This window comes from Pogona vitticeps, chromosome 11 (genome assembly GCF_051106095.1).
Source record: "Pogona vitticeps strain Pit_001003342236 chromosome 11, PviZW2.1, whole genome shotgun sequence".
NCBI classification, from domain to species: domain Eukaryota; kingdom Metazoa; phylum Chordata; class Lepidosauria; order Squamata; family Agamidae; genus Pogona; species Pogona vitticeps.
In genome coordinates, this window is record NC_135793.1 from 2,029,336 (window position 1) to 2,043,871 (window position 14,536).

The 14,536-nt window shown below is 46.5% G+C and overlaps 1 protein-coding gene across 2 annotated transcripts in view; it reads right to left on the reverse strand.

The window, feature by feature from the left end:
• Window positions 1-2,568: 2,568 nt before the first annotated feature.
• Window positions 2,569-14,536, reverse strand: part of SLC16A2 (solute carrier family 16 member 2) — a 76,490-nt gene continuing 64,522 nt past the window's right edge. For both annotated transcript variants that reach the window (XM_072981263.2, XM_078380682.1), the window contains exons 3-6: window positions 11,200-11,662; window positions 9,035-9,175; window positions 7,592-7,820; window positions 2,569-6,776 (exon numbers count right to left, since the gene is read on the reverse strand). In XM_072981263.2, coding sequence (XP_072837364.2) covers window positions 6,556-6,776; window positions 7,592-7,820; window positions 9,035-9,175; window positions 11,200-11,662 — 1,054 coding nt within the window. In that variant the 3' untranslated portion in view covers window positions 2,569-6,555. The remainder of the gene's footprint in view (window positions 6,777-7,591; window positions 7,821-9,034; window positions 9,176-11,199; window positions 11,663-14,536) is intronic.

Here is a 14,536-nt window from a genome sequence, read left to right on the forward strand (position 1 = left end):
TTCAGTTCTTTTCAACCTAGCCATCCGTCTATCCAAACCATTTATGAAGCCTAGGGTGATTTGGTTGGCCCCCATAAGGCATCACCGGTCTCCCACACTGAGTGCTGGCATGGCATCTCCGTCTATGTAAGCATAATAAACACTTGAGTTGCACAGGTCCACCTCGAGCAGAAGGGGGAAATTATCTGGAAATAGTAATAATACCTTAGAGGTGCAGAGCTGGATGGGACCCTCTAGGTCAGTGGTCCCCAACCTTGGGCCTCCAGATGTTCTTGGACTACAACTCCCAGAAGCCTTCACCAACACCTCTGCTGGACAGGATTTCTGGGAGCTGAAGTCCAAGAACATCTGGAGGCCCAAGGTTGAGGAACACTGACCTAACCCACTGAGCTATCCAGCAGTTTTGTCTGTGGACTTTTACAAAGAGCACACAGTTATGAACCAGGTAAACTGCCGGCGAGTGATGAAACTACAGGCAGCGCCAACCTTTTCCTAGGTATATGTTATTTCCTGCAAACATTTGAGGATCTAAAATGACTCATTTTAAAGGATAAGTAGGAACAGTCTGTTTTGGCTGCTTAGAGGCAGAGATTTTTCTGTTTGAGAGAGAAGCGTCTGGCTTTAGATCACTGCAGCCTCACTGAGTTTAAGGGGGAGTTTGTAGTTGCCGATTCTCCACTACCTTGTTCTGTGAAGAATCAACACGACACCGAAAAGGGCAGGGAGAGCAAGATTTTGGAAAGGACATAACTTTGTCATGTTCTTCCAACAGAGACAAGAAGAATGATTCCATGAAAGAGAAGAAAAAACAAGAGGTGCATCGCTGGCAAATATGTCAATAGTTGTAACGATCATACGAGGAAAGCAGGATTTTTCACTGGGACTACAGCAAGCTGGGAAAAATGGTGCTGTGGCCCTCATGTTTTGTGGGGAACTGGATGGGGCCCTTAGAAAAACATGCTTTTGGGAGCCACTCCTGACTGCCCATGTTAAGGCTTCACTGAAATGTGGCAACAGCTGAAATGTGGCAACAGATCGAGGGCGATCTTCTCACTACTTTTCAGAACTCTTAAAACCAACAGGTAGAGCTGTGGCTCTGAAGGGCGCCAAAGAACAAAACGTTGAACCTCGTTCCAGCCACAGGGGCAAGAACTCGAGGAGAGATGAAAAGCAAAATAGGGCCAAGACCCAAAATGAGTTTGAAGACCTTGGTCCTGCCCGTTTGGTCCACAGCAGAGATGCCGACTTAACCAAGCACCGTCTTAAAAGAGGTTGTGATTGTTGTTTTCCCCCCCCCCCAAACTCCTTTCAATCCCGGTGGCTGCTCTTGAGGCACTTAAGAAATAGAGATCATATTTCTTCTGAAGAAAAATATGCCGCTGAGGCCAAATGACGGCCTCCAGGATATGTTTTTTGGTCCTCAAACCGTTATGTAGATATAGGGCAGTAAATAAACACACGAGTACATATTCTATAAGAGTGACTGGAAGCGGTCTGAGCAGATTGTAATTAATGCTTGACATAAATAGCTACTCAACATGTCTTCTGATCTATGCCTTTAAGCACTGCTCTCCAAGCTAATGATCTCTTGATGATCTGGCTTACAAATCCCATTATCCCCAGGTAACAGGGTCACTGAGGGGTTGATGATAATTGCTATCTTTGCAGCGTATCTGGTTAGGGAAGGCTGCCTTTCAGGCTGGGGAAGGAAGTACATCGTCTTCGCCAACTCTCATCTAACTTTGTTGGCATGGGAGAAGACATTGCGGAAAAGAACAGAAGATGCTAAGAAGAACCTCCTGAGTTCAGATCTTGGGCCCACGGATTCCAGAGCCCTCTTTCCAGCAACGGTCAGCTCCTCAGCTGTCCACAAGCAGGAGAGGAAAACCAAGACCCATTGGTTCTCAAAAAGAGATATTGTGGCCTTCAACCGGCCAGTGCTTGGAATGGCTTCAAAGTGGTATAGTTACAGGCACTGCCTTCTTGCATAACACAAGGATGGCAACTTTGCTTTTCAACATAGCATAATGTGTCCGACTGAAATTACTTTATTCATGCAATGGCTTGTGTTTTCTAGTTCCTTTGGAATCCTAGAATCGTGGAGTTGGAAGGAGCCTATAAGGCCATGGAGTCCAACTCGCTGCTCAAGGCAAGAATCCAAATCATGATACTTTTAAGGACTTTTTAAGAAGCATTTTTATTGTTTCTCCCTTTTCCAGACCCCAAATTTTATGGCATCCCTCTGTCGGTCTTAGGGTGTGATCCCACGGGCAAAGAGCTTGCATTTTGGACTGCGGTCTAGTGAGAGCGATTTCCTGCTGAGAGCTGAACTCCAGCCCGACCCCAATCCATACCGAAGCAGAAGCATTTTTGGTCCCATCTAAGGCTACGTCTTTTAGGGGCTGGCCTGGAGCGAGTCCCCCATTGTGGAGATTCCCTCTTGCGAATTCCGGTGCAATCAGACATGCACCTTTCTCGCCCTCTGATCTCACTCTTAATCCTTTCCCAAAAGAACAGAAGATCATGAAAGAAGGGATGAACGCCCTACGTAACAAATAATGTAACCAATTATTTTTTCAACATTGTAATGAGTAACAGCAACAAGTTACATTTCAAACACTGTAATAAGTAACAGGAACAAATTACTTCTTAGAAGTCCATTTCCCCAGTTCCCACCAGTATCTGCGGTGACTTTTACTAGATCTTGCTTGCTTGTTCTGTTGTGGTGTTCTTGAGCAGAGATGCCCACATGGAGAAACAGATGAGAATATCAGGGGGGAAAGCTTCAAAGTATTTTCTCCAACATGTTACTTATTTACACCAGTGGCCAGCACAGCAAGATTTCTGGAAACTGCAGTCCGAGAACATCTGGGACCCCAATTTGAGAACCACTGCTTTATACAACAAGCTGGGAACATCACACCAGCCTGGTTCACATGGCGCAGTAACCCAGATTTTCCCCTCTCTTATCTTTGCTTTCCAAAAATCTGGCCTCCTGTGAATGAGCAACGCCATTGCACTCCGTGCTCTCTCCCAATAGGCGTGGCTAAACAAACCAGGAAATCTCCACCTGAAGCTGGTTTAGTGTTATGTCAGACCAGCTCCCTGGCTTGCTCCTCACCAAAGTCACAAACCAGGGTTGATGTTTAACACACTGGCTTAGTTCGGAGAGCATCAATCTATTGACCATACAGGCTGGAGATGATAGATGCTGTAATCTAAGAGGGCCTCAGTTGGGGGGGGGCAGACTGCCTTGCCCACTGAGGGAGGTTATTAAGGGGTTCAGTGCAAAGGTCCTTTGGCCTATCTAAGGGGAATCAAACGGACACCCCTGTTCTGAATAATCATCTTGTGTTCTGGAGAAAACAAACACGATGCTAAGGATGTTATTTCTGGACTGCCATTTCCCGTATCACCAACTTTCTTTCTTTTTCTCTCCTTCCCCCCCTTCCCAAATTTTAAACACATCAAAATATTCTGGAACAAAATGAAAACTTTGGTATCCATCGTAAGTGTCACCATTGATTACCACATCCTCCCCACCCACCCCAACAAGGGACCACCGTATTAAAACTTCATAAGCATTCTTAGCAGCAGTTGAGTTTCTCTTTAATTTTGCCAGTTACCCCCTTGGCACTGCCGACACAGAAACTGCCCAGAGGTGTCAATTTCAAAATATTTACTAATAGACGCCCAATTTCCCCAAATCTCTCCTGATTCACCGCTTCCTGGTGAGGCGTCAACGGTCCTCTCACCTCGATTTCAACACTTCCTTCATCTCTGGAGCCGATGGCAATTTAATAAATCGCAGATGGAACCCATTGAACACTGCAGCTGGGTTTTGCCTTTAGATGTGTGCAAATGTTGTGGGAGGGAGGGGTGAGGGAGGATCACAACAGGTACAAAGATACTACAGGTGGCCATGAGGTTTCCATTCAGAGAGGAAAGCATTACGTTAAATAGGTAGAACATGTTGCGGACAAGAGTAGAGAGACCTGTAACAGGAAGTACGATCTTTGGGTTGATTCCAGGTAGGCAAACGGGAAGAAGATGCCTGACAGGGATGAAATGGCTTGACTTCGGGGAACAGTTGGATCGGCTTCAAAGATGGAGGTAACACTTCAGAATTGCTGAGAAAAGGGGGCACGTAGGTAGAGAGTTCAGTCTATGGAATGCAGAATCTCAGAGCAAAGCTTAAAAAGCCGCCCAAGGATATATGAGAAAACAGAAATCATAATTATATGTAGTTATATAGTGTCCTCTCTTTTCTCCATGCTCAAAGCACTTAACTGCACTCTCTTGTAATCTTTACAACTTAGAAAGGAGGCGGTGTGATTACCCCATGTGGAACAATCAGAACGAGAGAGAGAAAAGGGGGGGTGTCGAAGGCCATCTCTACTGGAAGGAGAGGCTTTGAAATGCACGGCTCAAATCCCTGCCCTCTTCAGCTCTTCACTGACACTGCATTTTAAGAGCCCTTGTTGCCCAGTGCAGGCTGGCTTTCCTCCTCTTCAAAAACCTCCTTCCTGGTCCTGTATCTCCTCATGGACATGCAGAGCGGAAGGGGCCAAGCCATCGCTCTTCCTCTTGCCCTCGCCGGTTCCCTACCCCGTGCTTGTTTGTGCACAGGATACAAGATGGGTCACACAGCCCCTTGCGTGTTGGGAAGCCTCCCAGTGTGGACACCTCCTCTTCTGCTCATCATTAGACAAAAAGATGCTGACCAAAACAGAGAGGCAGCTTGAACTAGAAGTTCAGGTGGTCTGGAACCCAAACAAGGGAGACAGGGCAAGCTTGTGAGTCTCCCTCCCATCATTGGTCTCCTTGTAAAGGGCCTCCAAAATGTTGACATTTCATGATGCCTTCATGAATATTTGAGGCCCGAGCATCCTTACGGAGCAGGATCGGCACCTGGAGGCCTCCAAGCCGGATGCAGCCTTGGATTCTTGCCAAAATGTTGCCTCGCCAGGAAGCTTTGGGTGATGCCCTCAGATGCCACCTTGCCAGGAAAACGTATTCTTGAGAAACATACGAATGTCTAGTCTAGGAAGCTTCTGGGAGTAGCGATCTGGCTTTGAAACAAGGCAGAGACCCCCACCCTGGCTGGGTTATTTGGGGAGCTGCTGTCCAAAACCACTGCTTTCCTCCTCTCTCCTCTCCACGTTCTCCGAGGTGATCCACTGCATCAAGGGTGTTTCTTGCAGAACCGAAAGCTGTCCACCCCTCAACAAATAAAAAGTAAAGAGAAATCTACAAACACATACAACTCACAGCTCAGGGAGCTGGCAATACGATGGCCCGTCTTTCCTAGTTGGCTATATTATTTCCATGGAACGTGTACAAAAGGAACGTATATATATTAATGCCGGATCGACACAGATGCCAAACAACACTTCCTAGAACGGCCAAACGAAGAAGGCTGGGTGCCGTTCTGGAACCGTGGGAGGCCAAAGCATCATCTGTGGAGGTCCCCTTGGTTTCTCATGGCACGGTACTGCAGATCTGGCCGTTTACAAAAACTTCACATTGGAAAGAAGGGCTGGAAAAGAACGAATTACGAAACCTGGGGGGGGGGGGAGATAAAAAAAAACACACGAAGATACACTTTGCCAAGCTGTGAAGGCACGATGGAAGGAGTCTGACCCTTCTCCTTGTGTTTGGATTTGAAATGGGCATTCATCACGTGGAGCAACCATGGATGTAGACGCTACTCTGAACTCGCCACCATGAGCATTTCAGGACTTCAGAGGGCCAGTATCTCCCAAAGGGACTGGTCAATCAGTGGCTGGGTTCTTCTCTCGTTGGAGCGACGTTGCAAGATATGGAAAGTTCAATGCGGGAAATGTAAGACGGAGGAGCTTTGTATTAAAACCAAGCCGCTCGTGTCAATTGGAGACACAAATGCCAGGGAGATGGGATGGTGGTCAGTGTAACTGTTGTGGACAAGAGGAGGACGTGTTTGACTAGAGAAACGATTCCAGACTCATCCACACCTGCTGTTTTCCTCGTTGCCTCCCTGATGGGGCTCAAACGTCAGTTTTAGAATCTGGCTGTGACAAAATGAACTCCCAAAGCAGCGCGACGAGAGAGGAAACTCCGCTTATGAGGCAAAATAACTAAGCACAATTATAGAATCAGCTTGTTTCGCTGTTGTTATTTTGCCGGGGAGGAAAACATGGCATGGGAGGAAACCAATGTAATCTATTAAAAATATATATATCTTAACAGCCACCTAGGCGTAATTCCTTATTCTGTCAACTAGTAAAATCAAGGCAGAGAAAACCGATTAAGAGTACTATCAAAACTTCCCCTGCAAGGAAGAGCCAAAGGGAAAACAAAGTCGATCTGAAAACCAACTGCACATAGTCCGGAAGGTCCTCCTTTTATGAGCAGGGCCCTTCCCACCTACAAATGGAAAGGCCTGATTCTGCTTAGGAAGCAGTGCTGGGCTCAGATGGGGGGGGGTCAGGATATGCTGGTGGTTCTGTCTGTGTCTCTCTCCCCCTCCCTGTGTTTCTATCCCTGGTTGGCACCAGGGAAGGTTGTGGGAGGGTTCTAGATGTGGGCCTCCATGGCCGGCGAGCCCGGAAGGAGCTCTCCGTTCAGAACCGTCTCTGAAACCAGCATCTTATCTTTCCCCGAATCCAGCCGTTTCTTCTTGAGCTGTCCTTGATGGATCAGGGGAACAAGGGCCAACACCAGGCCTCCGACGATCGGAGGGATTCCGGCAAAGTAGAAGGCGAAATGGTAAGTCCCAAAATGGTCACGAAGAAACCCTAGAACAAACAAACAAACAAAAAAGAGTAGCTTTGCTTTTTCAAGCGTGGTCATTGCAAAGCCCACCCAGCCACCACCCCCACCACCCGCAAGCTAGCTTTGCGCCATTAGACTCATCCTGGACCCCATCTTTGCAAGGCGTAAACCCAGGAAATCTCCCACAGCCTCCAGTTTCCTGTAGAGTCAGATCTGCTCCCTGGTTCTAGTAGAAAAACCAGCATCTTTACCCTCACCCATCAGAAGCTGGTTGCAATTTAAAATACAAAAAAAAAGGCAGAAGGCATCTTCTGATTTTATGTAGGAGGGCTAGAGGCCAAAGAAAGGGAGCCAAAAATGAATCTTAGATCCGTCCCATTCATGGTGTCAGCATTTGCCTCTTGGGTGCATCAGGCTTCGGGATCTTGAAAACCGGGACTGATTGACTTGCTACATTTAAACAAGGAAGCAATTCTGTCCCGTTGAAGGCCTGCTTTCAAGCTAAAGACTGCCTTCATCTCATGTCCTCTCCGGCCGTGGTTCTCAAACTGGGGTCCCCAGATGTTCTTGGACTGCCACTCCCAGAAACTGTGGCCAGCACAGCTAGTGGTGAAGGCTTCTGGGAGTTGTAGTCCAAGAAGATCTGGGTGACCCCATTTGGAGAACCACTGCTCTAGGGCAGAGGTGGGCAGCTGGAGAGGGCCTGAACCTTCCCTCTGTGCCCCACTGTACTCGAGTCTAGGCTGGAAGGGATGCAAGGGAGATGGCCTTCTGTCTTTCTGCTGCTTTCGCCTCTGCAAATGGAAATTGGTTCGTGATCTTCTCTGGGGTTGCTCACCTGCAATGGGGGGACCTGCTGTCATTGGAACAGCCATAAGTCCCAGAAGGTAACCGATGGCTTGCGAAGCCTGCAGGGGCCCGACCAGCTCAAAGGCAATGGGGGCCATAATGGTTATGAAGAGTCCGTCGCAAAGTCCGAGGAAAAGGCAGACCACAATGACCGCCCAAAACTCTTTGCACTGTGGGAGCATCATGCACATGATCCCCAGGACTATGAACGAGGCAACCTGTGGAGGGAAAGCAGGAATGGAGACTCAGATAAGGGGAGAGACAATTAAGGAGGAATAGGGGTCAAAGTAGGTATTAGGGATAGTCCCTCCTGAGAAGCAAGAAGCAATGAATTCAAGGATGTGGTTCTGGCTGGCCTTTATGTTCAAGCAATCGTATCTGCTAATGAAGCCCATGCTTCCCTCTCAGCAGCCGATTGCAAAACAAGCGAATGAAGTTGCAAACTATGGGAGGTGTGAGAAACTCCTGCTGCAACAATCAGCTATTGTAAGTGCTTAAGGAATGCTCTCTTCAAACAGTGTGCTTCTCCGTGACATGTGGTTTGCCCCATAACAGGCTGGAAATCAGAAACGGTGCTTTAGAGCAGGGCTGGCTGACTCCTTCTGTTCTCCAACCACTGCCCAGAGCATCATTCCCCTTATGCAGGCAGAGCTCCACAACAGGATTTCAGTCAGGGTTTCCACAATAAGAATTCGTTCTCCTTCAATCCACCTCTCCTCCTACAGGTATAAAGTGCCATCTCCAACAGAGCTTACCTCCCACAGATAGTCCCTCTCTGAATTTTTGTCATGGTTTACAATTACTGTAGCAGCACAATTTAAACTCAGCAATTATTTGTAAGGTGGTGTTTTTCTGTGGTTCTCAACCAGCGGCCGATGTATCACTGGTGCGATTCAGGAACAGTTGAGGTGGGTAACCAGGTTTTAATGAAAATGACAAAGAATTTACAATCTTTTTGTAAATAAACAAGAAAAGGAATAACAGAATGGGTCCAGACGTTGTAGGACTGCAACTGCCAGCAGTCCTCACCATCGGGTAAGTATGATGGAGTTTGTGGTCCAGTCACATCTGGATGGTGCAGTCTGTCCACTTTGGGTGTGAAGTACAGGCCTGAGTCCAGCTGGCAATTTGACCCTGAATAAGGGAAATGGAATAAGCCTTGCGGGCAACTGACCCACCCGTTGAGGAGGTGCTGACTCCATTCCTCAGTCCATGTTTGGTCACGCCATGAGGCTCGTCTCCAGCAACACAACCAGAGTCTGTATAAGGAGTAGCAGGCGATTTGCCACCAAAACTGAGACAATTTACCAAGCATGAGAGTAAATCATAAACCAGATTGTGGCCATTGGTTCTCCTACAGAAATATTCACGTCCTAGGAGGGAGGTGGGGTAATCAATCAGCGCAGTGATGGAACGGGCAGGCCCCACCTACCTGTAAGTAAATTTTTTTCAGCCCGGGGATGAGGTCACCAATGGGTCCTGAAGCCAAACGGCCGACCCCCGACGTGGCCCCCATGCACACCAGCACAATCCATGCTTTCTCGTCTTTGAACTTCTCTTCCACGTATTTCACCTGAGAAAACAAGAGAGGTGGAAATAAGGGATATCCTGCTTCCATGGGAAAGCAACTCTGATGTCCACTTAAAGCCCCCTCGGATCTGCTGGATCCTTGGGCCAAGCAGCAGGCTTGGCATTTGCACTGGGCTATGAGTGACACCAACGAGCCAGTGGACCACTCCGTAGCTGAAGATCAGGAGCTGGCTCAAGGGCTTGAGCTAGGAGAAGGGGTGGACCCCAATTACATGGGAAGGGGCAGTCAATTTGCTCTGGGTTTTAGCCTGAACTTTATAACAGCCATCAAAGTTGCTGGGTCCCACTCCCAAAATATGGTCAGTACCATGGAGAGCTCCTCAGATTGGTTCTCCACTGGAGCCACTGGCTTCTCCCCTACAACCATGCACACAAAGGTTGGGAAAAGTTCTTTATGGAAACTACATCACCCAGAATCCTCAAAGGAAGTATTTGCCCCCCCCACAAACTCTGACAGCACTTTACATTGAACAAGCCTCAACAAGCCTAGTAGGAGATGTGGGCTCTGCAGGTTCAGGGCAGCTGTTCCATCCTCACAGTAGTTCTAAGTGGACATTTCCAAAACATCATCACCATCATCATCACCATCACCATCACCATCACCATCACCATCATCATCATCATCATCATCATCATCATCATCATCATCATCATCATGCTTTAATATATTAATGATAGAAAAGGGCCTAGAGATTGAGACCATCTCGGATCATCTGGTTTCTTTGAACAAAGAAGCCAGACGATCGGAGATAGCATCTGATAGCTTCCTGAGTCACTCGACTGCAGCAGAATACTGCCTCTCTCAACTTTGAGCCCAATGACGAAGGCACTGCTGAGACAAAAGGCCATTATCAAGGTTTGAGTCATAGAACGGCCCTTATGCTTCCCACTGGAGTAATATTCAAATCGTTACTTTGATGACTGATAAGAAGAACAAGTTCACCAACACTTATCGTAGAAAGGATCCGAAGCACCAGCTCACATAATTCTGAAATTTCTTTGGGTGGCAACCTAGAATTAGCCTTGGCACTATCATGGAGCAGGAAGAAGTCAGCCAACCAGGCTTAGATCCGAGACAGTATCAAAGTGGCTTCTTGTTTTCTTTCATATGGTTGTCCTGAAACGTCTTCATCAAAGGTCAGTCCCTTCGGTTCTGAATGCCTGCCCACCCCCAGTTTAGTACAAGCAAGAGACAAGGTGGTTTTCTTCCCCTGATCCAAACTAGAGATGGGAAATTTTACCTTTTCTTTTTAAAAAGCTGCAATTATATTCCAGCTAGTGTGCTCCCTGGTCATGAAAACTGGGTACTCCGGAAGCTGTGATTCTGAAAAGTCACTTTTCCTATCTCTGATTTCACTCCACCTGACTTTTATTTTGAACTTAATTGGGACAGCTCAATGGGATTTTACATATACAGTGGACCCTCGACTCACGGAATTAATCCGCATTGGAACAGTGGCTGCAGGTCGAAAAGTCTGTAGGTCGAGGCTCCACTAACCTACAGTGCATTGAAAACCGATAAATCCATACCTGGCCGTTTTTGTTCCACTTTGGTTTTTTTCCTGGTCTGTAGGTCGATTCTCTGGCTGCAAGTCGAACCTAAATTTTGCAGCCAGGGAAGTCTGTAACTCGAAAAGTCTGTGAGTGAAGCCGTCTGTAAATCGAGGGTCCACTGTATATATATGCTGAATAAAAGTCAGGTGGAGTGAAATCAGAGATAGGAAAAGCAACTTTTCAGAATCACAGCTTCCAGAATACCCAGTTTTCATGACCAGGGAGCACACTAGCTGGAATATAGGTTAGGCTTCAGCACCTGGGACAGCTCAGAGAGACAGAAAGAGAGAGAGAGAGGAGCTGTCCCGGGTCCTGAAGCTTAACCTCTTTCTATGTACAGTATATAGTGAGTAAAATCCTGGACAGATTTGCTCCTCCTCTGACCAAAACATGGCCACCACCCACCTCGCCCACCCCAGCCTTCCAGCTCCCCCTGCCTCCTGACATTCTCACCAAATACGTGTACGGGACAAAATATCCAAGAACAGCCGTGGCAATCCCGAAAGCCCAAACCCGGTAGGTTTTCTTTCTGAACACTCTCAGGTTGAAATACTTCCTCATCTGGGAGGCACACTGCTGCCTGCAGGTGCGGCTGTCCAGTTTGACATGCCTGACATCGTGTGGATCAGAGGTTGAGGGGAACATGGGGCGGAAGGTCAGAGACAAGAAGATCTGGACCAGCATCAGGGTGCTGAGGACTTGGAAAGTGTGGGAGAGCCCGATGGTATGGCCGATGATCTCCAGGAGGAAAGGGAGGCTCATGGAGAAGAGGCAGCTTCCGGCTGTCACCAAGCCGTTGGCTAAACCCAAGCGCCGTTTGAAGTAATGGCCGAGGATGACCAACGATGGCTGGAATGCAAATGAACTGCCACATCCAAAGAGGACGCCGTAGGTGAAGTAACGGACTTCGAGGGACCTGTTGGAAAGAAATGAATCCATAAGAGTTCCCGCTGAGCAGCAGCATCTTCTTGTGAAACCAATTGAGTAGCCCAGTGGTGGCCAATCTAGGGTGATAAGCCAAATGTTCTTGAACTACAACTCCCAAAAGCCCTGGCCAGTACAGCTAGTGGTGAAGGCTTCTGGGAGTTTTAGTCCAAGAACGTTTGGGGACCTAACATGGGGAACCACTGGATTAGACCAGTGGTCCTCAACCTTGGTCCTCCAGATGTTCTTGGGCTTCAACTCCCAGAAATCCTGGCCAGCAGAGATGGTGGTGAGGGCTTCTGGGAGTTGTAGTCCAAGAACATCTGGGGAACCAAGGTTGGGCACCACTGGATTAGACTATCAAAATCCTGATCCATTTATAGGATGTCATGACAGGGAACAAACGACGGTGCATCACTTAAAAACAAGAAACACAAAATAATGACCTCAGACCATGAACTCTATTTAAAACAGTTTAAAACAAAATAGTGCCCCGGGCATTAGATGGGCGTGGGATATAAATGCAATGAAATAAATAAATAAAATTCAGATGTACTTGGCCAGCCTGTATATTGCCTAACCAAGAAAGATCTATAGATTTTGCCAACTATCTGAAGAAAGCCTTAAAATAATAAGATTTTGGACTAATTCTCCAGGAAAAAAAAATTAATTTTAGGCAGAGCAGGGCTCTCAATATTTTCTCCACAGGCATTCAGAAAAAGGAGGAAAAGGTTTGGAAAATAGCAGCAAAATGGCTGCCTGAAATAGATTTTTTTTAAAGTGCAGTTGCCTATGTTTAAACAGAGGACTTAATAAAGCCCTGTCTGTTTAATCTTCTAATTTTCTGCAGAAAGAAAGCTGTTTAAACACTACACATTAATTTTAAATGCACACACACAGAAACACAAGCACACGTACTGCTGGAAGGAGGCTATCTTGCCAAATAAAAACAACAACAACAGAGGACTTGGAACGGAGAAAAGCTTTATAAGTATAATATTTACTTCCTTACACGTCTCTCCTCTCAGCTGGTGAAGGAGACAACGGGGCACAATGGCTCTGCCGTCATTCAAAGGAAGCCTTAAAAACCAATTTTCTGCCCTTCCAGAATCGAGCAATATCAGAAGAACCACAGGAGGAGAAGCACAAGACAGCTTGTGCAATACAGTATGAACTACCCGGCTCCCGTCGGGCTTCCTTTCACTACGGAACAAACGCGTTCTTTTTGAAAAGGCGCATCAAAGGATTTCCATATGTAAAAAAAAAATGAACACAAAGGTTAGGACAGATGAAGACCTCCATTTCTCGCTTCTATTGTGCTTCCTCTTTCAGAAAAGCAAAGATAAGCGGGACAGAAAGAATAAATGCTGAGATCGATGCTTAACCGGCATGAATGTCTTCTTTTCATCTCGCAAACTCATTCCTCTTTACTAGCTGTCGGCTTTTGCTTCCAGAGGGTCTTCAACCAATGGTTTTCTAACAAATGGTTTTGCTCAGTGTCCTTGAGGGTGCACAGCAGGGCCTGGGAAACTTACCCAGTAGCGTGGTTGTTCGGAGCCATCATGTCGTCTCCGACTTATCGCGACCCTGCGAATGAGCCATCTCCAAAATGCCCGGTCCTCAGCTGCTCAGCTCTTCTAAACTCAAGTTTGTGGCTTCCTTTATGGAATCAGTCCATCTCATATTTGGTCTTCCTCGTTTCCTCCTGCCTTCCACCTTTCCCAGCATCATTGACCTTTCTAGAAAATCCTGCCTTCTCATGATGTGCCCAAGGTAGGATGGCATTAACTTCAGCATTTTTGCCTCCAGAGAAGGTTCAGGCTTGGTTTGATCGAGGACCCACTTGTTCTTCTTTCTGGCAATCCAGATTATCCACAAAGATTATCTCGCCAAAAAAGGAGGAACTCCTTCAGATCTTTAATGAACCCAATCAAAACAACAACAACAACAACAATCCCAAATAACTTAATATTAGTACAGCATGCATTTCCGAAGAGAGAGCAAAGTTCTGTCCTCATGTTTTGATTTCCTTTCAAGTGCATGATGGTTTTCCTTGGCTAAGATCATGTCTGCTCTCTTATTCCAAATATAAAATAGGATCCAACTAAAGCTATATACATGAACCCCCCCTTATTTCAGTGGGCTGGTTAACAAGAGTCAAAACAAGAGTTAAACTCAAGTAAATCTGAAATAACTACAAAGTGACACAAAGATCTCTCTAATTATATAGACTTTTACCTGTAAACCAACATACAGATTTCTATACAGTATTTATATAATCTGCTATTTGTGGCTAATTTGGTCTGGATTGTACACATATAATCTCACATACTGTACTCCAGAAGGTTACAGAAAATTATGCACATTTTGGGTTTTTTTATTGCAGTCATGGTAAAATGCCTTATTAATGCTTCTTTTTTTTTTATCATGTTCCAGCAAATATTTTACTTGGGGGCACAGCCTGTAATCTGGTATCTGGTGAAGAGAGCCACGAAGCTGGCTGGATAGCTCAGTGAGTTTGATGGGAGTTCGATTCCCCCACTGGGCCTCATGTGAGTAGAGCCAGCCTGGGTGGCCTTGGGCAAGCTGCACTGTCCCAGGGCACCCCCTAGAGGAAGAGAAGGGTAAAGCACTTCTGAGTACTCTCTACCCAGAAAACCCTAAAATCTGAAAAGGCTTGCCATAAGTCCGAACTGACTTGACGGCACATTGTTGTTATTATTCTGAAGAGAGCCACAGGGTAAAACATATTAAAAACAGAGACCAAATGGAACACCAGACTGTCCAAAATTCTTCAAAGCTATAGGGGCCGAATTGTTTTAATTGTACCAACATGGAGAACTGTTGACAATCTACATGTGCAGTC